This window comes from Pelophylax lessonae (genome assembly GCF_965119305.1).
Source record: "Pelophylax lessonae genome assembly, chromosome: 3".
NCBI lineage: Eukaryota > Metazoa > Chordata > Amphibia > Anura > Ranidae > Pelophylax > Pelophylax lessonae.
In genome coordinates this window covers 198,940,241-198,964,716 of record NC_138770.1, presented here as the reverse complement: position 1 = coordinate 198,964,716, position 24,476 = coordinate 198,940,241, and the positions used below count along the sequence as shown (strand labels likewise).

Here is a 24,476-nt window from a genome sequence, read left to right as displayed (position 1 = left end):
GCCAAATATCTGATTTTGTTTAAGACCATTCTTATACGGAGGTATAACCTTTTATTTACCCGTTTAAAACAATAATCTGATATTTTCTAAGAGCGCAGTACATCTATTTTCTTTCATGTTCCCAATGGGCTTTAAACTCCCAAGTGTTCAAAACAAATACGAGTGGCTTGTTGTTCTACACTTGCACTGTTTTACTGTTATTCCACAGTATCCATAATTTATTTTTTTATTGGTGTGTATTTTAGGCTTTATAAATATAATATATAATCATCAAAGTAAACTCTTACCAACATGACAGTGCTTTCCAGTAAAGCCACTTAGACAAGAGCAGGTATAGGAAGGGTTGCCGGTGACACAGTCATCTATACAGCGACCTCCATTTTGGCAGGGTCGAAGAGTCCAACAAACAGAGGCTGTAAAACATGTTTTTTAGTTTCACAAAATGCACATGCTATCCTGAGCTTATCTAAAAAATCCAAATGTGATGCGCAAAGTGCAGAAATCTAGAGCAACCAAGTGAAAATTCTTGTTTTGACTGTTCTATGCTGATGCGTTTCAAAATCTAAATGGGATGCTGCACTCTGCACCAAGTCCTTACTCTTCATATTGCTTTTTTTTTTAAATAAGCACACTTTTGTTGATAGGTACCACCCACGCTACCATCTGGTGTAGTGGTTAGCACTTTCACCTAGCAGCAAGAGGGTCGCTGGTTCGAATCCCAACCACGACACTACCTGCCTGGAGTTTGCATGTTCTCCCTGTGCCTGCGTGGGTTTCCTCCGGGTACTCCGGTTTCCTCCCACACTCCAAAAGACATGCTGTTAGGTTAATTGGATCCTGTATAAAAAATAATTGGCCCTCCTGTGTATGTATGCGATTTAGGGACCTTAGATTGTAAGCTCCTTGAGGGCAGGGACTGATGCGAATGTACAATGTATATGTAAATGCGCTGAGTAAATTGACAGCGCTATATAAGTACCTGAAATTAAAATAAAAAATAAATTTATAGCATAGATTACATTCACCAGATGCAGACCTATCCCCATTTGACAGCTGCTTGCCCTAAGCCATGGCTTTGTTCACATCTTTCTAGTGCTCCTCTATTCCTGTTGATCAGGCTAAAACAGTAATCTATGACAGATGCCCAGGAGGTGGGAGTCCTCAATAGAGCTAATTTCTACAAAAATTCACATAGTATTAAAATAAATCAATGTGTAAAAAATGCAAAAGGCTGGAGGTGCATTCCTCTCCTAAAGATGCTAGAATTCTGGCTATAATGCTAAATCAATGGCTTCAGTAATCACTGACCCTTCACATTATTTTTTTATTCTTTGATCTGTATGTTTGCTTGGGATCAGTGATTCAGAAAGTACTGAAGAAAAAGGACAAAAATTACAGTCAAGCATTTTCAGAAGGGAATCAGCAATTGCATCTACCCTTTTTCTCAGTGCAGATTTCCCTAAAAATAAAATGCAGCAGTAAAAAAAATATTATTATTATTAGAATATTTACCCACTAGCTTAGAATCGTTTAGAGAAGATGCAAATATTTTATTTCAAAAAGTATTTTAGGATGTTATATCCAGTGGACCTTTTTCCAAAATGTTGTCAGGTGGAGAAAAATAGCACTCTCATACATATATTTGTTTTTCATTGAATCCAATGTCAAATATTTGGAGACTGAAGCTTGGTTCCTTGGCATATGCTGAGGTCAATATTTGGTTACTGGTGGATTCCAGAACTCCCAACAAAGAAACACAACATTCAGCTTCAAATGAGCAGTAATGTGTTAGCCAGATGTGCAGGCGTGTTAAGGATTAGCATTGTTTAATTAGACAAATATGTCTACTACAATATACTTGCCCTTCTGTCCATTCTAATTTGGTAGCAATATATATCAGTATTTTATTGGTGTTTTTGATTTATTTGTTTATCCTATTTGTTTGATTTTTTGTTTATCCTATATAATGAGTCAAAAACCTCAGTAAATAGAGAACAAGAGGAAAATAAATGAAAAAGCTTTGCTCTGCCCTTAAAGTTGTTTGATCGTTGTTTACATATTGCTTTGTGCTTGCCTAATATTCAAAAATATCTCAAATTTCTTTGAAAACGGAATAACTGTCCATTTTTTTTCTTGTATGTGTAATAAATATGAGACCTACAATTACCTTCTGCTTTTGGAGGGCTTCATTGTGTTTCTCACTAATTATCGACGGGGAGGGGGAGGTTTTGATTTTCATACATTGCACTGATGATGACAAACTGTTCTATAACAGCTGTATGCAATTTAGAATAAATGGTTCCATGATTTTAGGCTGTATCTATACTTTAAACTATAAAGGATTGATTTGCATGGCTCAGTCCACTATTCAGAAATGAGGAATAAACTCCTACATTTTTGGGATTTGTGATGGAAGTGAGACCTGCAAATAACTTCTATTTTAAGAAAGCTCTACTGTCTTGCTCACTCATGAATTTGAAGTCATGTGCACGTACTTGCATTGCTGCATCCTCCAACCTGAACGTTGTTGTTGTCAATCCGAAAGACCCAGCGTCCAGGAATTCCTATGTTAGTTGTGTTTGCAATTCCTGCAATGTCATCTGTACGAGAGCCAGGGATATTAAAATACCTCCACCCATCTCCTGCATTGAAACCTGCCTAAGGGACAAAAAATAAATCATGACAGGGCATAACAAATAGAAGTTCCAAACTGAAAGAAGAACCCGCTAAATCCTTGGTGCCATGTGCACCAAAATGTGCAGCCCGCTGGCTCTCTCTATGTGGCCTGCCAAGTGTTGGGTACTTTACAGAATGGCAACGTTTCACACCTGGTGTTGAACTGAAGCCAGTACTGTCAGCCCAGTACTGTTATTTTCACCCAACAGTAAAAGTATCCATCCAAAATCATTAGATTGGGAGAGATATAGGAACAGGGGATCTGGTAAGTAAACGCTGAGGTGGGTTAAAGGGTGTGGGGTTAAAAGCATTGCTTACTGACCACCAATGAAGGGGAAGGGGGTAACGGCACTGCCACTGACCACCAATGCATGAGGGTGTTTAACAGCACTGCCACTGATCACCAATGAAGTGAGGGAGGGGATGTAAAATGCACTGCCACTGCAGTAAGGGTTAAAAGCCTTGCCACTGACCACCAATGAAGAGGGTTTAAAATAGCACTGCTGCTGACCACCAATGTAGGGGTTAGTACAGTGTTCATGATACCAATGCCGGGTTTTTTTTATTGCAGTCACTGACACTAATGCAGAGGGTTATTATTATGGCCACAGACAGCAATGTTGAGGGTTATTATTGAAGTGACTGACACAATCGCTGGGGGTTATTGCAGTTATTGGCATATATGCAGAAAGTTATTATTGTGTTTAATGACACAGGTGCAGGGGGTAATCTTGTGGCCACTTACATTCATACTGGAACTTACTCTTACTTTTCCTGACGCCATCACTGGGGCTTATTTTACTCCCATATCCTCTTCAGTGTGCATAAAAAATACAGCAGAACTGAAATATTTAGGCACTGAGGTGAATTACAGTCCAATCATTTTGACTTGTCTGCCTAACTCAATGCAAGGTCAACGCACAAAATGCAAGTTGCTATTGTGCAACCCTCTGGAAGTGTCAGGGGCAACTCCTAAAGTCTTATATAATTGGCAAGTTGGCTGTGACTGCAGTAAATAACATTTGCAAAGTCTGAATTACTGAGATGTAAGAAAACTGTTAAAATTATTTAAAAATGAGGGCATGTCACTTCCTGCATTCCCAGAAATTGAAAAGGGTGAGCACATTAACAGCATAGAAGACACAAAACACACACACATATGCAGCGTATTCAGTATACACAATATTAACACAGTGCACATAGTTTACACATAACAGAACTTACACGGCAGCAAAACAAATGGCTCAAACACACAACCCAAAAATAGTAAAAAGCTTGGAGAATACACAGCACAAAACACTTACAGCATACACAGCACAGAATGAACTCAATACACAACACAGAACACAAAAAGCACAAAGATTGCTATTCCCAGTATGGCAAGAAAACAATGGGAAGTTATTTAAATGCTCAAATGATTAACGCACAGATAAAAGCAAACATAAGGTGTTTGCTGGCTTGGGATCTTACACCATTATTGCAAAGTGCTTGCATCGCTTTAGTTTTTATTAACCACTTTACCACTAGAGCATTTTGCTGTCTTACGTCTGGGCCACTTTATGCGATTCGGCGCTGTGCGACTTTAACTGACAATTGTGCGGTCATGCAACGTCGTACCCAAACGAAATTTACATCCTTTTTTTCCCACAAACAGAGCTTTCTTTTGGTGGTATTTGATCACCAGTGCGATTTTTACTTTTTGCGCTATAAACAAAAAAAGAGCGTTTATTTTGAAAAAATAACAATATTTTTAACATTTTTTTATATAAAATTCCCCCCAAAAAAGATGTAAAAACCAATTATTTTTTAAATTTTTGGCCAATTTGTTTTCTGCTACCCATGTTTGGTAAAAAAAATCGCAATAAGCATATTTTGATTGGCTTGCGCAAAAGTTATCGCGTTTACTAACAAAGGGAAAGATTTATGTCATTTTTGGTGGGTTTTTTTTTAACGAGTAATGGCGGCGATCTGCGATTTTTTTTGCGGGACTGCGACATTGCGGCGGACAGATCGGACCCTTGACTGACATTTTTGACACTTTTGGCGGTACCAGTGACATTACTGCAGTAATCAGTGCTATAAATATGCACTGTTACTGTAAAAATGACACTGGCAGGGAAGGGGTTAATTTTATTGGAGAGGGAGGGGTTAATGTATGCCTGGTGCTTACTGACGTGTGGGGGGGGGGGAGGTGACTGTGTGAGCCAGGGACAGATCGGATGTCCAGCTATGCTGAACACTCCGATCTGTCACTCCCTGTCACTGAGGAGATCCGCCCGCTCTGTTTACACAGGCGGGCGGATCTCCAAACTGGATTCCCTGACGATCGGGGCAGAGCAGCGGCGATCGCCGCCGCTCCTCCCCTGGCCCGACTCCCGCTGTGAATGGAAACAGCGGGAGCGCGCCTCCGGCGGCGCGCGAGCGCCGCCTACAGGGGAGGAGTCTGGCGACGTAGGTCTACGTCGTCAGACCTACAAGAGCCACTTTGCCGCAGTAGTACTTCGGTACTCAGCGGTAAAGTGGTTAAAGACACCCCGTAAAAACACTGCAATACTAATCTGTTGTATCAATGGGCTCTTCTAAAAGTATTGAGTAGCAGGTCATCATAAAATGCTTGCAAAGAAGGCTGCTGTTAGTACTGTTTTAGGCAGAAATTAAGCCAAGTTTTAAAAAATGATAATAGGTCGAGTTTTATGGCAAAAGGGATTGTGTCCCTTTTGCTATAACACTTCTTTTCCTTCCCACAGTCAATTTTGCATTGCATGCACAATTTAGTGCTCAATGCCAGCATATGTAAAATGTAAAAGCTAGGTGACAGGACCGAGTAAACCCAGTGTACACCTAAGGAATTCCCTTAACCACTTCTGAACCGGAAGGTTTTCCTCCTTAATGACCAGGCCATTTTTTGCGATATGGCACTGCTTACTTTAACTGACAATTGCGCGGTTGTGCGACCCTGTACCCAAATAAAACTGATGTCCTTTTTTCCCCACAAATAGAGCTTTTTTGGGGGGGTATTTGATAATTTTTATTTTTTGCAATATAAACAAAAAAAGAGCAACAATTCTGAAAAAAAAACAATATTTTTTACTTTCTGCTATAAAACATTCCCAATAAAAAAAAATTAAAAATCATCATTTTAGGCCAATTTGTATTTTGCTACATATTTTTGGTAAAAAAAAATCCCAATAAGTGTATATTGATTGGTTTGCGCTAAAGTTATCACATCTACAAACTAGGGTCAAGATTTTTGACATTTTTATTAATTTATTTATTTTTTACTAGTAATGGCAGCGATCTTTAGCGGTACTGCGACATTGCGGTGGACAGATCGGACACCTTACTGACATTTTTAAAACTTTTTGGGGGGACCAGTGACCAAAAATATGCACTGTTACTGTACTAATGACACTGGCAGGGAAGGGGTTAACACTAAGGGCGATCAAAGGGTTAAATGTGTCCCTAGGGGGTGCTTTCTAACTGTGTGGGGGATAGGCTTGCTGAATGAACACAGAGACCTGTGTTCTGAAATAGTTCATTACTGACAGAACAGCGGTCTGCCGTGTTTACAACGGCAGACCACTGTTATGTTTTCACGGGGAGCAATCACAGGTGCCGGGCGGCAATCACGGCCACCAAACCCACTGATTGGCTCCCCTGTAGCCAATCTGCACATGCGCGCGCCCCCACTATCGGTCCTACGAAACAACGTACAGTTAGGTCGTTTTACGGGACAGAGCCGACTTGCCCCATTATATGTACTGCTAGTGGTTGGTAAGTGGTTAATTTGCAGGGATTTCCTCTCACTTAATGTTCAGCCATGGGATGAGAAATGAAGGTGGTGAAAAAAAATCTGACAGGGGATATAACCCTTCCTGACTCTATCCAAAATGGAAAAAAAAGTTTTGCCTATAGTTCTACTTTAAGGCAAATTACATTTGATATGAAAATTATTCTATATACTACTGTGCCATCTACATATCAGCAATGACAATTTGCTTATGTCAAATTGAGCTCCGCTGAAACATAATGTGCCAAAAATGCAACTCCAATGCTGCCATGCCAATTTTTTAGAAGAAAACAAAAGTGCCATCCTAACAAAAAATGAGCCTCTACATTTCAGCTTTATGTAAACTGCGTTGTTAATCACCATCATAAAGTGTAATGTGTAAGTAGTGACATACAGTATTTTAAAGGTGTTCACTCTTCGGACTGCATATTCATTTTTTATAATTTAAAGGAAAGTAGGTTAGCTGGTAGCTAGTCCATAGTTTCCAGGGAAAAACAATATTTTTTTTGTAGACACACTACGGAAAACCTATAATCCACACATTAACTAATGATTTTAGTACAACTCTGGGAAGGAAATGACTTTCATTAAAAATAATGGGATTAATAAGGAAAAAAATGCAGACACGCTGTATCCTTAAAAACCATTTTGGCATTTCCATTGTTTACAGTCAAAAGAGTTTAGAAGAATGTTACCTATTACATGATGATACAAGCTAGAGCGCAAATGAACCGTTTAAAACATTTTTAATTGTAACTGACTGGATGGAAGTTTAAACTAAAAACAATTCAGAGCAGAATTTATGTAACAGAATCTCACTGGAAGACTAGTGCTCTTTGTTACTAAAGCTGGCCATACGCTAGTCAAAAAATCTAGGAGTATCCTTCATCCATGCTAAAATGTGTGGATGGACTAATCTCCAGCTGCAACAATTTTATTCAGCCAGCAACCCAAGCTGTCAGAATATTGACACATTCTAAACATATAACTGGATGCACTCGCTGTTAATCCAACAATTTTTCCATACAGTTACATTGATTTCTCCATCAAAGGATGTCAGGTGGGAGGGTGGTGACAGGGCCACCCCAGCAGACAATTTCAGTCAGTTAATCTGGGCCCGGGTGAAATTTGCATATTATATAGCCAGCTTTAGTCTGGCTTTCTAAAGTAAAAAAACTGGACGAACAGATAGCCTCCTAGTCGTGATGGCTATAACAACCAATCACATCCCAGCTGTTATAAATCCCTCCAGTTTCTAACCTGCACCAGGAAAACTGAATTACTATAAGGCTTGCCATACATTAGACGATTGTCTTGTATAATTTTCCTTTAGATTTAGCAAAACCATATCATATGAGGTCAAACCTAAACACTTTCAATTTGTATGCAATCAGGCAGGCCCTTGCACTATATAGTTAAAGGTAAACCTAAAGGAAATTGAACAATAACATTGTAAAATGTATAGCCAGCTTTACTGTTGAACACAGGGACTTTACTCTCAGTTGGCTGGTAAGGAACTGCTGTAAGATGTTCAATCATGAAAATTAAAATATTTACCTATTACTAAATAAAGTATCTCCCTTCTGTGAACACTAAGCATAAAAATGACTACCTAAGATGCAGATGCAAATAGCAATTGGGGTAGAGGCCAGCCTCCTGTAGAAAGGGTTTATAATCTCAGAGGGACACGGAGGTTTGTTTTTCTGCCCCCTTAGCAACAAGAGGGAAAACGTGATCTAGTGGACTACACAATGTTACAATACTACCCTGTGTAACTTCAAAGGTTGCAGATGCAAAAAATATGCACTACCTGGGCAGCAATACCCCCTCTTCCAGAACTGTCACCACCACTGCTGGCATGTCGCCCTGTGGTCCATTCTATCGTCTCATAGTTGAAGATAGTAAAAGAATGAAGGCCATCTGTAATTAGTACAATCTGGAACGTGTTCACCTGTTAGAGCAGTATAGCAGACAGAAATTAGGAAAAAAAAATACATTCAAATACATTCAAAGTATAAAAAATGAATAAAACAATAGAGATGCTAGAGGTGAGCGTACTTAGTGAAGTTAAATATTTTTTTAAACTAATATGAAAAAAGGAGTACATTCAGATGTTGAGGAATTACTATCTTTAATTTTAACAAAACCAGACGAATGTGGCTTATTACTATAAAACTACTCCAAGATTTAGCAAAGTGTAGGGGGGGTCAATTTCAAATTTGTCCTGAACCAAATCATAAGGGAACTGGGAGTAGCACTGATGATACTTACAGGTGAACTGGCATCTCCACCATAGAAAGTAACCCTGTACCAAGTGGCAATAAAGACCCATGTGACATTGAATTCAGGCAGCTCAGGAAAGTAAGAGTAGACATCTCTGCTGGCACGGTTCAAAATTCTAGGATCCTCGGTCTCTCGGTAAAAAACATCCCCTCCTCTGCGATTGTCTACATCAGCCCAAAAGGCAGCAACTACTCGGCGGTCACCAGAGATTGGAAATGCCACAGGAGTAAATTGGGACACTTCTCGCAGGAAAGAGACAACTCCATTATTGTTTACCTGTAAGACAATACAACAATTTAATCATTAAAAATAATAAATGATCTGTCATTCCATATGAGAGCAATACAGGGGTTGCTACCGCTGACTGTATTTTTAGGGTCACTGACCTGAACAAGTATGCAGACCAGGGTAGAAGGCAGAAGTTCTATAGCTACATATTTGTCTGGAGTTAAAATACTGTGGGTCAACATAACAGCATTTCAGGAGAGGCCAGCAGGCTACAAATCACTCTTGCGACAGTTTTTTTTAACGTTTATTTGTCTTTAAACAGATGGAATGGAAAATGTATTCTGCAGTCATAGATTTAGAAGCAGAACAGCATATCAATGTTTATCATTTGCTGGAAAGCTGTGTTGAGAGCCACTTAAACAGCAATCAGGTGGCACTTAGGAAACAATCTTGTAATTCTCTGACAATCACTGCCAAAAATGCAAACACAATTAACAGTTGTGGTAAAAGAAATTATTAAGGAAAAATTGGATTTTTGACTTACCATAAAATCCACTTTACTGAGTTCATTGACGGACGCAGCTCTCAAGGATTATGAATCATTGAGTAATATTGTCCACTACAGGAGTAGGACACTAGGCAAAAAAAAGAATTTGGCTACGCATATGGGCAGTTCTAAGTGGTATACTCCCCCTCTCTACTATAGGTCTTCAGTTTTGTAACAACCAGTGGCAGAAGTAATACAACTCCAGAGGGGTGGATGCTGTGTCCATCAATGAACTCAGAGAAATGGATTTTACAGTAAGTCAAAAATCCCATTTTCTCTTTCGTTCATTGGCGGACACAGCTCTCCAGGATTCTGATTAGATAAGGCCTTCTTAGAAGTCTAATCCACAGACCAGCATTTCAGCCAGACAATACGCCAAAGGATCACTGCTGATACAGACAGCCTAGAAATCAAAAGAGCCGCATCCAAAGAGGCATCATGTACAAACTGTAGCCCCTGGACAAACCGGTCCGCCAGCCCCGCAAAGACAGGGGGAATCTTAGCTTAGCCCACTCCGTCAGAGTTTGCCACACCAGGGCAATAGTAATTACCACATTTGGCGGGCCAGAGCATCCGGCCTCTTATTAACTGGACCTGTAAAGGTCGGGGACTCCTCAACCGGGATGAATGTAACTGAATTTGACCTGGAAACCGGCGAAACCACAACAGGTGGGACCGTCCACCTTTTACACAGTAAATCCTCATTAGGATACTGCAAGCAAAAAATGCGTAGCAACCACTGTTTTGTGACAATGTTGTCAAGGTAAGCGGAAAGAAGAACAAACCTTTGCCACTTTGGAGGGCCTGTGGGTGCCAAAAGGAACCGGTGCCTCAGAAGCAGCATCAGTCGACACCTCTATTTTTAAAGTTTCACACACTGACACAAACAGTGCATCCACCAGCGCCTATTTAAGCACGGCTAGAGAAGCAGAGGAATCATCCGCACTATCTGAGCACTCAGGGTGCTTGAACGCAGACCCAGTAGAGTCGCTATATATTTTAGCTCACCCTGAAAACATAACAATTAGGGGAGGCCGCGGACTGCGATCTCGTTAGGGGGACGCCGGCCAAGGGTCCACAACAGTGGCGTCGGCAGGGGGGGGCTGACCTGGGCTATAGCCCCGAGTGTGCTCCCCAAAAGCCCCGAGTCTCCTGTTGCTTTTTTAAAATGATTAGCCCCGAGTCCCAAAGCCTGGGTTTGGCCGAGAACTCGGGCTACATACCTCAGCAGTGTAAGATTTATAAAGAACATCCAATGATTGGTGGGCAATCCAGGGCAGCCGCAAGGAGAGTTAATGCAGCTGTCAAGTTTCAGCATTGATGTCGGGTGTGGGCGGGGCCGGTATGCCACGCCCACCTTCCTCCCCAGACAGCTTCTGTTTCTCTATGCACGGAACAATGGGGCGGAGCCCCGCATACCGGTCCCGCCCACACCCGAAATCAATGCTACTTGACAGCGGCAATCACTCTCCTTCCTTGCGGCTGCCCCAGATCGCCCACCAATCACTGGATGCAGTGGAGTAAAGGGCACTGTGTAAAGGGCAGGCAGTGGCAGCTCCTTCAGTGCGGGGACTAGCGGGGGCGGGGCCACGACGGGAAGGGGGCGGAGCCTTGGCGGGAAGAAGGGGGCGGAGCCTCGGCGGAAAGAAGGGGGCGGAGCCTCGGCGGAAAGAAGGTGAGTGCCCATTGCCCAAGTGTGTGTGCTAGGTAGTAGAGGGATGGGGAAGCTGCATATAGAGGAATTCATCTTTCCCTATTCTTTCTGCAGCTGCTGAATAACTGATTCTCCTCCTTTCCCTCCTGCAGGAAGAATAGGGAAAGATCAATTCATCTATATGCAGCTGCCCCATCCCCCTCCTATACAACTTCTTTTGCTGGCTCACCAGTGCTCTTAACCCCCCCCTCCAGTGTTCTAATCCCCCCTCACTGCTCTTATCCCCCCCCTGCTCTTATTCCCCCCCCTCGATGCTCTTATTCCCCCCCCTCGGTGCTCTTATTCCCCCCCCCCCCTCGGTGCTCTTATTCCCCCCCCACCTCGGTGCTCTTATTCCCCCCCCTCGGTGCTCTTATTCCCCCCCCCTCAGTGTTCTTATTCCCCCCCCTCGGTGCTCTTATTCCCCCCCCCTAGGTGCTCTTATTCCCCCCCCCTCGGTGCTCTTATTCCCCCCCCCTCGGTGCTCTTATTCCCCCCCCCCAGGTGCTCTTATTCCCCCCTCTCGGTGCTCTTAACCCCCCCCTCCAGTGTTCTAATCCCCCCTCACTGCTCTTATCCCCCCCCTGCTCTTATTCCCCCCTCTCGGTGCTCTTATTCCCCCCCCCCTAGGTGCTCTTATTCCCCCCTCTCGGTGCTCTTATTCCCCCCCCCCTCGGTGCTCTTATTCCCCCCCCTCGGTGCTCTTATTCCCCCCCCCTCGGTGCTCTTATTCCCCCCCCCCCTCGGTGCTCTTATTCCCCCCCCCCCTCGGTGCTCTTATTCCCCCCCCCCCTCGGTGCTCTTATTCCCCCCCCCCCTCGGTGCTCTTATTCCCCCCCCCTCGGTGCTCTTATTCCCCCCCCCTCGGTGCTCTTTCCCCCCCCCCCCCTCGGTGCTCTTATTCCCCTCCCTCGGTGCTCTTATTCCCCCCCCCTCGGTGCTCTTATTCCCCCCCCTCGGTGCTCTTATTCCCCCCCCCTCGGTGCTCTTATCCCCCCCCCCCCCTCGGTGCTCTTATTCCCCCCCCCCCACCCTCAGTGCACTTATCCCCGCCTCAGTGCTCTTAACCCCCCCACCCAGTGCACTGGACTGCCCCCTGTTCTTTAGCCCTCCCCCGGTGCTCTTCAGCTCCCCACTGTGCTTTTCATCTCCCTCCCCCCTATGCTCCCTGTCCCCCCCAGTGCTCTCCACCCCCTGTGCCTTCCAACCCCCCTGCAATGCTTTCCAAACCCCCTCTTAATACTCTCCAGTCCCCCACCCCCACCCCACCATGCCCTTCAGCTCCTCCAGTGCTCTCTGCTTCGCCTGTGCTCTCCGGCCCCCCTAGTGTCCTTCTATCTTCTATCATGTCCTCAGTCTCTGAGCATCTCTTGTATCATGTCTGCAGTCTCTGACCGTCTCTTGTATCATGTCTGCAGTCTCTGACCGTCTCTTGTATCATGTCTGCAGTCTCTGACCATCTTCTGTAACATGTCCTTAGTCTCTGGCCATCTTCTGTTTAATGTCCTCAGTCTCTGACCATCTCCTGTATCATGTCCTCAGTCTCTGACCCTCTCCTGTTTAATGTCTGCAGTCTCTGACCATCTCCTGTATCATGTCCTCAGTCTCTGGCCATCTTCTGTTTAATGTCCTCAGTCTCTGACCATCTCCTGTATCATGTCTGCAGTCTCTGACCACCTCTTGTATCATGTCTGTAGTCTCTGACCATCTCCTGTACCATGTCTGCAGTCTCTGACCATCTCCTGTATCATGTCTGCAGTCTCTGACCATCTCCTGTACCATGTCTGCAGTCTCTGACCATCTCCTGTACCATGCCTGCAGTCTCTGACCATCTCCTGAACCATGTCTGCAGTCTTTGACAATCTTCTGTAACATGTCCTCAGTCTCTGGCCATCTTCTGTTTAATGTCCTCAGTCTCTGACCATCTCCTGTATCATGTCCTCAGTCTCTGACCATCTCCTGTATCATGTCCTCAGTCTCTGACCATCTCCTGTATCATGTCCTCAGTCTCTGACCCTCTCCTGTTTAGAAACATAGAAACATAGAATGTGTCGGCAGATAGAACCATTTGGCCCATCTAGTCTGCCCAATATATCTGAATCCTCTGAATAATCCCTGGCCCTATCTTATATGAAGGATAGCCTTATGCCTATCCCATGCATGCTTAAACTCCTTCACTGTATTTGCAGCTACCACTTCTGCAGGAAGGTTATTCCATGCATCCACTACTCTCTCAGTAAAGTAATACTTCCTCATATTACTTTTAAACCTTTGCCCCTCTAATTTAAAACTGTGTCCTCTTGTGGTAGTTTTTCTTCTTTTAAATATGCTCTCCTCCTTTACCGAGTTGATTCCCTTTATGTATTTAAAAGTTTCTATCATATCCCCTCTGTCTCTTCTTTCTTCCAAGCTATACATGTTAAGGTCGTTTAACCTTTCCTGGTAAGTTTTTCCTGCAATCCATGTACTAGTTTAGTAGCTCTTCTCTGAACTCTCTCTAGAGTATCTATATCCTTCTGGAGATATGGCCTCCAGTACTGCGCACAATACTCCAAGTGAGGTCTCACCAGTGTTCTGTACAGCGGCATAAGCACTTCTCTCTTTCTACTGCTTATACCGCTCTCTATACATCCAAGCATTCTGCTGGCATTTCGTGCTGCTCTATTACATTGTCTTCCCACCTTTAAGTCTTCTGAAATAATTACTCCTAAATCCCTTTCCTCAGATACTGAGGTCAGGACTGTGTCAAATATTCTATATTCTGCCCTTGGGTTTTTACGCCCCAGGTGCATTATCTTGCACTTATCCACATTAAATTTCAGTTGCCAGAGTTCTGACCATTCTTCCAGTTTTCCTAAATCCTTTTCCATTTGGCGTTTCCCTCCAGGAACATCAACCCTGTTACATATCTTTGTGTCATCAGCAAAAAGACAAACCTTACCATCGAGGCCTTTTGCAATATCACTTATGAAGATATTAAACAAAATTGGTCCCAGTACAGATCCCTGAGGTACCCCACTGGTAACATGACCTTGTTCTGAATGTTCTCCATTGACTACAACCCTCTGTTGTCTGTCACTCAGCCACTGCCTAATCCACTCAACAATATGGGAGTCCATGCTCAATGACTGCAGTTTATTGATAAGTCTTCTATGTGGGACAGTGTCAAAAGCCTTACTGAAATCTAGATATGCAATGTCTACTGCACCTCCACCGTCTATTATTTTAGTCACCCAGTCAAAAAAATCTATAAGATTTGTTTGACATGATCTCCCTGAAGTAAACCCATGTTGTTTTTCATCTTGCAATCCATGCAATCCATGTCTGCAGTCTCTGACCGTCTCCTGTATCATGTCCGCAGTCTCTGACCGTCTCCTGTATCATGTCCTCAGTCTCTGACCCTCTCCTGTATCATGTCCTCAGTCTCTGACCCTCTCCTGTTTAATGTCTGCAGTCTCTGACCATCTCCTGTATCATGTCTGCAGTCTCTGACCATCTCCTGTACCATGTCTTCAGTCTCTGACCATCTCCTGTACCATGTCCGCAGTCTCTAACCATCTCCTGTACCATGTCTGCAGTCTCTGACCATCTCCTGTACCATGTCTGCAGTCTCTGACCATCTCCTGTACCATGTCTTCAGTCTCTGACCATCTCCTGTACCATGTCTGCAGTCTCTGACCATCTCCTGTTCCATGTCTGCAGTCTCTGACCATCTCCTCTACCATGTCTGCAGTCTCTGACCATCTCCTGTACCATGTCTTCAGTCTCTGACCATCTCCTGAACTATGTCTGCAGTCTCTGACCATCTCCTGAACTATGTCTGCAGTCTCTGACCATCTCCTGTACCATGTCTGCAGTCTCTGACCATCTCCTGTACCATGTCTGCAGTCTCTGACCATCTCCTGTACCATGTCTGCAGTCTCTGACCATCTCCTGTACCATGTCTGCAGTCTCTGACCATCTCCTGTACCATGTCTTCAGTCTCTGACCATCTCCTGTACCATGTCTGCAGTCTCTGACCATCTCCTGTACTATGTCTGCAGTCTCTGGCCATCTCCTTTAGCAAGTCTCCAATCTCATACTCAAACTTAAACACATTGCTAACAGTATTAGCTATCTATTTATGCTGAAGGTAGGACTATGCAGGGGAGGGAGGCAGAGAGTGCAAAAGGGGGAACTGTGATTAGAGAGACGGAGGGCAGACTGCAAGGGGCACTGTGATGGGGGGGGAGGGGGCTGTGAAATGTGTGCAATAAATATTCTTGAAAACATTACAAATTTTTGTGGGTGTTTTTACATTTTAAAGTTGGGGGGTGCCAGATATAGGATCCGCCCCGGGTGCCAAATGCTCTAGGTACGCCACTGACTGGATGTGCTGTAATACATTTTCTTTCTAAAAAACCCCAGTGAGTTGGCGCACAATGAAAGAGATCTCAGAAGAAACTCAGACGAGTCAACCAATCGCAGCAAGACCTCCCAAACTAAAATAAGAAAGGGGTCTCACCATAAATATGTACCAATGTTTAAGAATGACCAAATAAATCTATAAGCAGCTAAAAAATCAACTGATTGAAGCAAACAACATATAAAATCCAACTCTTGTAGGCTGATCCGATTCCTTAAAAAAATTCTTAAAAAATCCTTAAAAAAATTCCTATATCCGCCTAGGATATATGAAGATAGGAAAATATATCCAACTTGTAGACAACTCCCAATCTATATTAAAAGACGTGTATGATGCGAATCCTAAAATTGATCCAATTCCTTAACACTAATCATAAATAAGTAATCTAAATATCTGTTCCCAGTGGAATTATGGCTTCTTTTCCTAAAACAATATGAGATGAAAACAGGCTAAATAGTCGCAACAGCCGACTGGATCGCAATACTAGTTCGTAATTCACAAATATAGCCAATATTCTCACAAATGAATCAGTGATGATGCATGTATACCCAAAGATCGTAAAGCTGTTGCAACTATTTAGCCTGTTTTCATCTCATATTGTTTTAGGAAAAGAAGCCATAATTCCACTGGGAACAGATATTTAGAGGGGGGCAGATATAGGGTGGTATGGAGAGGAGCGGAGTACAGGGGGTCAGTCATGGGGTGGTATATTGAGTTGGTCTCACCTTTGCATCTGTAAACAGCTTCCACTTTTCTGGGAAGGCTTTCCACAAGATTTTGTATTGAGCTTGTGAGAACTTGTGCATTTTTGAGGTCAGGTACTGATGTTGGACAAGAAGACCTGGCTGTTTACATTTACGCCAAAGGAGTTTGATAGGATTGAGTTTAGGCTGCATTAATTTATGTTCCATCTGATGCCGGCAGTACTCCTCTCCATACCACCCCATGTCTGACCCCCTGTACTCCTCTCCATACCACCCCATGTCTGACCCCCTGTATTCCTCTTCATACCACCCCATGACTGAACCCCTGTACTTCTCTCCTCTCCATACCACCCCATGTCTGACCCCCTGTACTCCGCTCCTCTCCATACCACCCTATATCTGCCCCCCTGTACTCCTCTCCATATCACCCCATGTCTGACCCCCTGTACTTCTCTGCTCTCCATACCACCCCATGACTGACCTCCTGTACTCCTCTCCTCTCCATACCACCCCATGTCTGACCCCCTGTACTCCTCTTCATACCACCCCATGTCTGACCCCCTGTACTCCTCTTCATACCACCCCATGTCTGACCCCCTGTACTCCTCTCCTCTCCATACCACCCCATGTCTGACCCCCTGTACTCCTCTCCTCTCCATACCACCCCATGACTGACCCCCTGTACTCCTCTCCTCTCCATACCACCCATGACTGACCCCCTGTACTCCTCTCCATACCACCCCATGTCTGACCCCCTGTACTCCTCTCCATACCAACCCATGTCTGACCCCCTGTACTCCTCTCCATACCACCCCATGTCTGACCCCCTGTACTCCTCTCCATACCACCCCATGTCTGACCCCTGTACTCCTCTCCATACCACCCCATGTCTGACCCCCTGTATTCCTCTTCATACCACCCCATGACTGAACCCCTGTACTTCTCTCCTCTCCATACCACCCCATGACTGACCCCCTGTACTCCGCTCCTCTCCATACCACCCTATATCTGCCCCCCTGTACTCCTCTCCATATCACCCCATGTCTGACCCCCTGTACTTCTCTGCTCTCCATACCACCCCATGACTGACCTCCTGTACTCCTCTCCTCTCCATACCACCCCATGTCTGACCCCCTGTACTCCTCTTCATACCACCCCATGTCTGACCCCCTGTACTCCTCTTCATACCACCCCATGTCTGACCCCCTGTACTCCTCTTCATACCACCCCATGTCTGACCCCCTGTACTCCTCTTCATACCACCCCATGTCTGACCCCCTGTACTCCTCTTCATACCACCCCATGTCTGACCCCCTGTACTCCTCTCCTCTCCATACCACCCCATGTCTGACCCCCTGTACTCCTCTCCTCTCCATACCACCCATGACTGACCCCCTGTACTCCTCTCCATACCACCCCATGTCTGACCCCCTGTACTCCTCTCCATACCAACCCATGTCTGACCCCCTGTACTCCTCTCCATACCACCCCATGTCTGACCCCCTGTACTCCTCTCCATACCACCCCATGACTGACCTTCTGTACTCCTCTCCATACCACCCCATGTCTGACCCCCTGTACTCCTCTCCATACCACCCCATGACTGACCTCCTGTACTCCTCTCCATACCACCCCATGACTGACCTCCTGTACTCCTCTCCATACCACCACATGACTGACCTCCTGTACTCCTCTCCATACCACCCCATGACTGACCTCCTGTACTCCTCTCCATACCACCCCATGTCTGACCCCCTGTACTCCTCTCCATACCACCCCATGACTGACCTCCTGTACTCCTCTCCATACCACCCCATGACTGACCTCCTGTACTCCTCTCCATACCACCCCATGACTGACCTCCTGTACTCCTCTCCATACCACCCCATGACTGACCTCCTGTACTCCTCTCCATACCACCCCATGTCTGACCCCCTGTACTCCTCTCCTCTCCATACCACCCCATGACTGACCCCCTGTACTCCTCTCCATACCACCCCATGTCTGACTCCCTGTACTCCTCTCCTCTCCATACCACCCCATGACTGACCTCCTGTACTCCTCTCCATACCACCACATGACTGACCCCCTTTACTTCTCTCTTCTCCATACCACCCAATTTCTCACCCCCTGTACTCCTCTCCATACCACCCCTTGACTGACCCTTGACTGAGGGGGCCATTGGGTGGAGTTTGGGCGGTACTTACTTTTAAATATGGGAGGAGCTTGGGCGGGGCTTACTTTAAAATGTGGGAGGGGTTATCAAATTTATCTTCGGGCTGAAGCCCCTGGTCTTTTTCCCACCTAGCAACGCCCCTGGTCCACAAATGGACCGCCTATTGGAAACCGCAAAAAAAACAGGGGGTCACCCTCCGAGCCCTCAATAGAGGACATAATAGAACATAGAGCTCTTCAAAGGGGGCCACTCACTGTGACGCGGACGCACAGACAGGGTACCCTCGCTAAAACAAGGCAGGTGCCCCGCACAATAATGGGGGCAAGGCTGTCATTAAAAATGAAGCGCCCCCACAGTGCCACCTGGTATAAGGGAGGAGCCAGGCTGACCATATGGCCAAGCAGGCCTAAATGTTTGTGGGGGCCCAGCCGAAATTGCACGGATCCTCAGCCTGGCAGATGAACAAAGGAAGAGTGGGGGCTTTAGCTGCCCACCCCCCAACAGCGGCGCCCGACTTGGCCGCGTGGCCTAGTAGGCAGCAAGGTGCGGCCTAAATTTTTGAGGGTGCTCGGCCGCCAGGACGCAAGCCCCAGTGGAGCCGAATACCCAGGAGCAGCGGAGGGGAAGATGAATGCCCAAACTGGTGGCAGTGGCTATGCTCACAGGGGCTGCCTCACATAATTTCTGAGTAGTAGGCCTGCAAAGCCACGGCCTAAATTTTTGGCCGGATCCGGGCCCGCGGATGCTAAACTATCCGCTCCCCCAACCCAACGACCGATGCAGGGAGCCCAGAGGACATCCCTGCCCTGGTCACCAACTCCCAGGATGGCAGGGAACCCTGCTCAACTACCCCCCCCCCCCCCACCAGGGAAACCTGGTCAGCAACCGAGTCAGCAGCCAGATCAGCAGCCTGGTCAGCAGCAACTCTAAACAGCCACCATTAAGAGCATGTGGCAACAGCCAGCTCATAACCTCACCCAGGGAGGGGTATCCAGGGGTCCGACCATCCCAGGGAGGGGCCCACGTCCACCCCAAAACTCTCCAGGGGTAGTGGGGGGACAGCTACTTACCACACTAGGAACAGGGTGGGCACCGCTCTGGACAGGACACCGCTCCATCGTAATGTAGGTGCTGTCGGCAAGGAGGAAATGCTGAGACTCAGGCCGAAGCCAGTTCATATGCGTCCTCGTGAGATGTTTAACTCGCAGGCCAGCCCCCCTTGAGTGGAGCTATATTGCGGCCGACCTGCCGTGGAGCTGTGGTCTGCACGCACTAGCTGGCTGGACTGGGGGGACCCTAAGGATCTATATTATCCAGTTTGTCTCCCAGTCCGGCGCTTGATTGTAGTTTTCACAGGAACAAAATAATAAAAAGAGAGAAAGGAAAAAAATTCCATTTAAAATGAAAAAATTGCCAGGACCACACATTCTAGCAAGGAACTAGGTCCTTAATCCTGACTAGGCAGAAAAAAACTGAGTACCTATTGCAGGAAGTGGGAGTATATCCCCTGGGACTGGCCCATAGGCGTAGTCAAGTTTTTTCCTGCCTAGTGTCCTACTCCTGTAGGGGCAGCATAAACCAATGGTTAAGAAGAATCAGGAGCTGTGTCCATCAATGAATGAAAGAGAAAAGAAAGAACCTGACCCCTGATCGAATAGGCCTGAGTAACCATCTGTCTGAGCCATCTGGAAATGGCTGCCTTTTCTTGGCCCGTCTGATCACAAACTGTGAGTCTGACCTCCGAAAAGACTCCACAGCTGCCAGATGCATCCGAATCGCCCAAACCACATCCAGGGTATGTAATGCAAATTCCATAGGATGTTTGTGTGTGGGATTCAGGGAAGGCAACACAATGTCTTCATTCAAATGGAAGTCAGAAACGACCTTAAAAAGCAATGACGGACATGGGCAAAGAACCACCTTATCTTTGTGGATCACCAAGTAAGGGGTATGACAAGATTACGCTTCCAGTTCCAATATCCTGCGAGCAGAGGTGATAGCCACCAAAAAAAGACCCCTTCTGGGACAGCGTAAGCAGGGTAATTCCTTGAACATTCTCAAAGGGAGGCTTCTGGAGAATTGAAAGCACCAATTTCAGATCCCACGGCGTTAAGGAAAACCACACTTGAACAAAGGTACGTACCAGAGAGTGTGTGGCCAGGGGTCACTGAAAGAAGACCACCAAGGCCGACACCTGGCCCTTCATGGTACTCAAGGCCAATTTCTGCTCAACCCCCCCGTTGAAGGAGGGTCAGAATCCGAGCGACAGAGTGAGGGTGAACACCAAATCGTTTCACACTACGAAATGTACGCATTACACATACGATGGTAGATCTTCCTAGAGGTACACTTTCTAACCTTCAGCAGTGTCAGAACCACCGACCCAGGCAAACCTCTATCCTTCAGCACCTGGCTTTGAACAGCCAGGCCATCAAAGCCAGTGACTGTAAAGCATGATGGAAGATTGGCCCTTGGGAAAATAGATCCTCCTTGAGAGGTGGTCTCCAAGGGACTTCGGCAACCAGGTGCACCGGGTCGGTGTACAAAGATCGACGAGGCCAGTCCAGGGCCACTAGAATAACCAAAATCCCCTCAGCCTCAATTCTGCTCAAGAGCTATGGCAGAAGCTTGAGAGGAGGGAAGGCATAGTTTAGACGATACTGGCGCCATGGGGCCACCAGAGCGTTTGTGGCATCCGCTAGAGGATCCTTTGACCTTGCCACAAACCTTGGTACCTTTCTGTTGAGCTGGGACGTCAACAGATCTACCTCAGGGGTGCCCCACTGGAGACATATCTGGTTAAACACATCTGCATGAAGGAACCACTCCCCTTGGTCCAACGCCTGCCGACTGACATAGTTCGACTGCCAGTTTACCACTCCTGGAATGTGTCTGGCGGAGAGGGCCGGAACAAAGCGCTCCGCCCACCAGAGAATGTTGGCAAATTCCAGGGCTGCCAATACACTCTGATTGACATAAGCCACAGCCGTGGCATTGTCCAACTAAATCCACATCGTAAGCTCCCGAAGTCAATCCATCCAGTGATCCAGGCAGAGCCTGATCGCCCAAAGTTCCAAGACATTTATCAGCAGTCTGGATTCCAGTGTCCAAACACCCTGAGCAGAGTTCAGACCCAGGACACTTCCCCACCTGGACAGACTGGCATCCGTGGTGACCACTGTCCAATACAAGGGGAGAAAGAATTTGCCCTGTCAAAGACCAGGAGAGTAAAGCTACCAGACCAGAGACCCCTTGGTCTCCCGGCTCAGCTGAATCTGATTGTCCAGAGACTTTGGACACTTGTCCCATTTGACCAAGATCTCCCTTCAAGAGACCTCGTATGGAACCGTGCAAACGGAACCACCTCGAAGGTAGATACCTTAAGGCCCACCACCCGCATGCAAGTCTGGAGGAATGACAATCTGCTGGACAGCAGGAGATGAATCGCATAACATGCAACTTCTGGAGTTTGTCCAGAGGAAGGAACACTCTGGCTAGAGCTGAATCCAGAGTCAGACCCAGATAATCCAATTTTATGGATAGAATCAGAGCAGACTTCTGGTAATTTAGAAGCCAACCGAACTCAGGATCTGTATAGTGATCTCCACATCGTCCATCAGGGCAGCAGAGGACTTCGCTCGCAAGAGGAAGTCGTCCAGATAGCCCCAGTACTGCAACCCCCCATTGATGTAGCAATGCCAGAATCAGGGCCACTTTTGTGAAGACCCGAGGAGCGGAGGCAAGACCAAAGGGTAACACAACAAACTGATAATTCTCCTCTCATACAGCAAAACGGAGGAAGCGCTGGTGTCTGGCACATATTGTAATGTGCAAGTAAGCATCCTTGATGTCGATAGAGGCGAGAAATTCCCCAAAGTAGGGATGCCACTACCATGCAAATGGACTGCATTCTGAACTTCTGTACCCGCACAAAGCAGTTCAGGGCCTTGAGGTCCAGAACCGGACGCACCTTGCTCTTTTTCTTTGGAACCATGAACAGGTTTGAATAAAAACCATAAAACCGTTCCGAGGCTGGAACCAGGACGATCACACCCTGAAGCAGCAGGTCTTGTACTTCCCCAAAGAAAGCTTGCAATTGGTCCGGGGCAGACGCACATTGGAAGGGAAGGACCTTTTCCGGAGGGTAGGAATGAAACTCAATCCAGCGAAGACGTCCCCCCTCCTCAGGCATGGGTTCATGCTGAAGGAGCCTTGTGTGCAGGAGACCGCCAGAGGACTTGAAAGGTTTTGAACTCTTGTCAGTGGATTTTGAAGGAAGAAAAAACTTCTTGTGAGCTGAGAAAGACGGGCCACGTCTGCGATGAGCTTCTTTACCCTTTCCAGCCTGTGGAAGAAAGGTATTCTTTCCCCCTGTTAGACTCTTAATGATGTCACTCAGGGTAGCCCCAAACAGGTGATCGCCCTGAAAAGGTAAATCAGTCAGACCTTTTTTAGAGGTCTGGTCCGCAGACCAACACTTAAACCACATTACGCGCCTAAGTACCACTGCCGAAACAGACAGCCAAGAAACCAGAGGAGCCGCATTCAAGGAGGCATCGCCGATAACCTGGTCCGCCAGTTCTGCAAAGGCAGGGGGAAGCTGCTCAATCTCTAGGTCACGGCGCAAAAGCTTAACCCACTCAGTCAGAGTTGCGGCATCAGGGCAATGGTGAAGACCTGCCTGAGCGCCGAACCAGCAACAGTGAACATATTGCAGGCCAAAGCCTTCGCTTTCCTTTCAGCCGGATCTTTAAAAGTCGGCGATTCTTCAACTGGAATATGGTCGCCTTATTTAACCTGGAAACTGAGGGGGGGTCCACCACCGGTGGAACAGTCCACTTTTTAAGGAAAGAATCCTCAAATGGGTACCACAAAGAGTTTAGAAACCACAAAGGAAAGTTTTTGACACTTCCACTCTTTTGTGACAAATCTGTCAAAATAGGAGGGATAAGGAAACACTTTTGCCGCACGAGACAACTTGTGAGTGCCAAAGGGAAAAGCCACCTCTGCCGCAGCTTCAGCTACATCCTCCATTTTTAAAGTTTCACGCACAGATACAATCAGTACGTCCACTAGCGCCTTCTTGTGCACTGCTACCGGTATTGGGGAATCATCCTCACTATCCAATAATTTAGGGAGCTTGGCCACAGACCCGGCAGGCTGGGCCCCAGTCCGCAGCGGCCGAGTAAGATTCAGGATCTGATGAGACAGATGTGGCAGGGGAAGGCAGGGGGCACTTTTTCCTAGTACGCCGCCCAAAAGCCACCTCTACTCAGGACACAAAGGACTCCAGGATCGCTGTCAGTGCATCGATGGATGGTTGGGACACCGAGGGACCTCCACAAAAAGTGTCTAGCACTGCAAAAGGACAACCCCACCGCACTGGTAGCACCACCAGGTCACCAGCAAACAGAGCACCCCACAACCTGCAGCAGAGAGAGGGAGAGACCCCACCAGACTCACCACCCCAGCAGAGAAGCACCGACTGCACCAGGGATAGCACTTGCTCCACGTGAATTGTCGAAAGGAAGAGAAAGACCCAGGAGTCAGCACCAGGGGAAAAGGAGGAGCTCTTACAGCTGAGATCGCAGCAGAGGCTCCTCTGTAATGGCTGCTGCTCTTTAGCATTGCAGATCAACGAAAAATGGTCACCGGACTACACAAACATGGCCGTCGGCCATTGAAAGTAACAGGCTACAACAAAATGACCACTGCACGCGGCTCCACGAGCCACCCAGGAGGGATCCCTAGAGCCCAGGCTGCAAGCATGAATGAAGGGGGGGGGATGGCCCGGGCACAGGGCCCCCATAGGAGGTAGTGTCCCCTCCGGTTGATAGCCCAGTCGCCGGCAGCACAACCCCACCACCAGTACCACCACAACACACCAGCCCCAAACACATCCCAAACCACCAAACTACCTTAGATGGGGAGCTAAATGACTCACAGTGACCACCATAATCAACAAAGTTTGATA

The 24,476-nt window shown here is 46.5% G+C and overlaps 1 protein-coding gene across 8 annotated transcripts in view; it reads right to left on the bottom strand.

Annotated features, from left to right (window-relative positions):
- SNED1 (sushi, nidogen and EGF like domains 1) overlaps positions 1-24,476 on the bottom strand; it is a 444,915-nt gene that overhangs the window by 285,360 nt on the left and 135,079 nt on the right. For all 8 annotated transcript variants that reach the window (XR_014225094.1, XM_082252243.1, XM_082252240.1 and 5 more), the window contains exons 2-5: positions 8,738-9,025; positions 8,277-8,417; positions 2,496-2,658; positions 288-413 (exon numbers count right to left, since the gene is read on the bottom strand). Coding sequence is in view for 7 of the 8 variants with exons in the window: in XM_082252243.1 (XP_082108369.1) it covers positions 288-413; positions 2,496-2,658; positions 8,277-8,417; positions 8,738-9,025 (718 nt within the window). In the remaining variant the exon portion in view is untranslated. The remainder of the gene's footprint in view (positions 1-287; positions 414-2,495; positions 2,659-8,276; positions 8,418-8,737; positions 9,026-24,476) is intronic.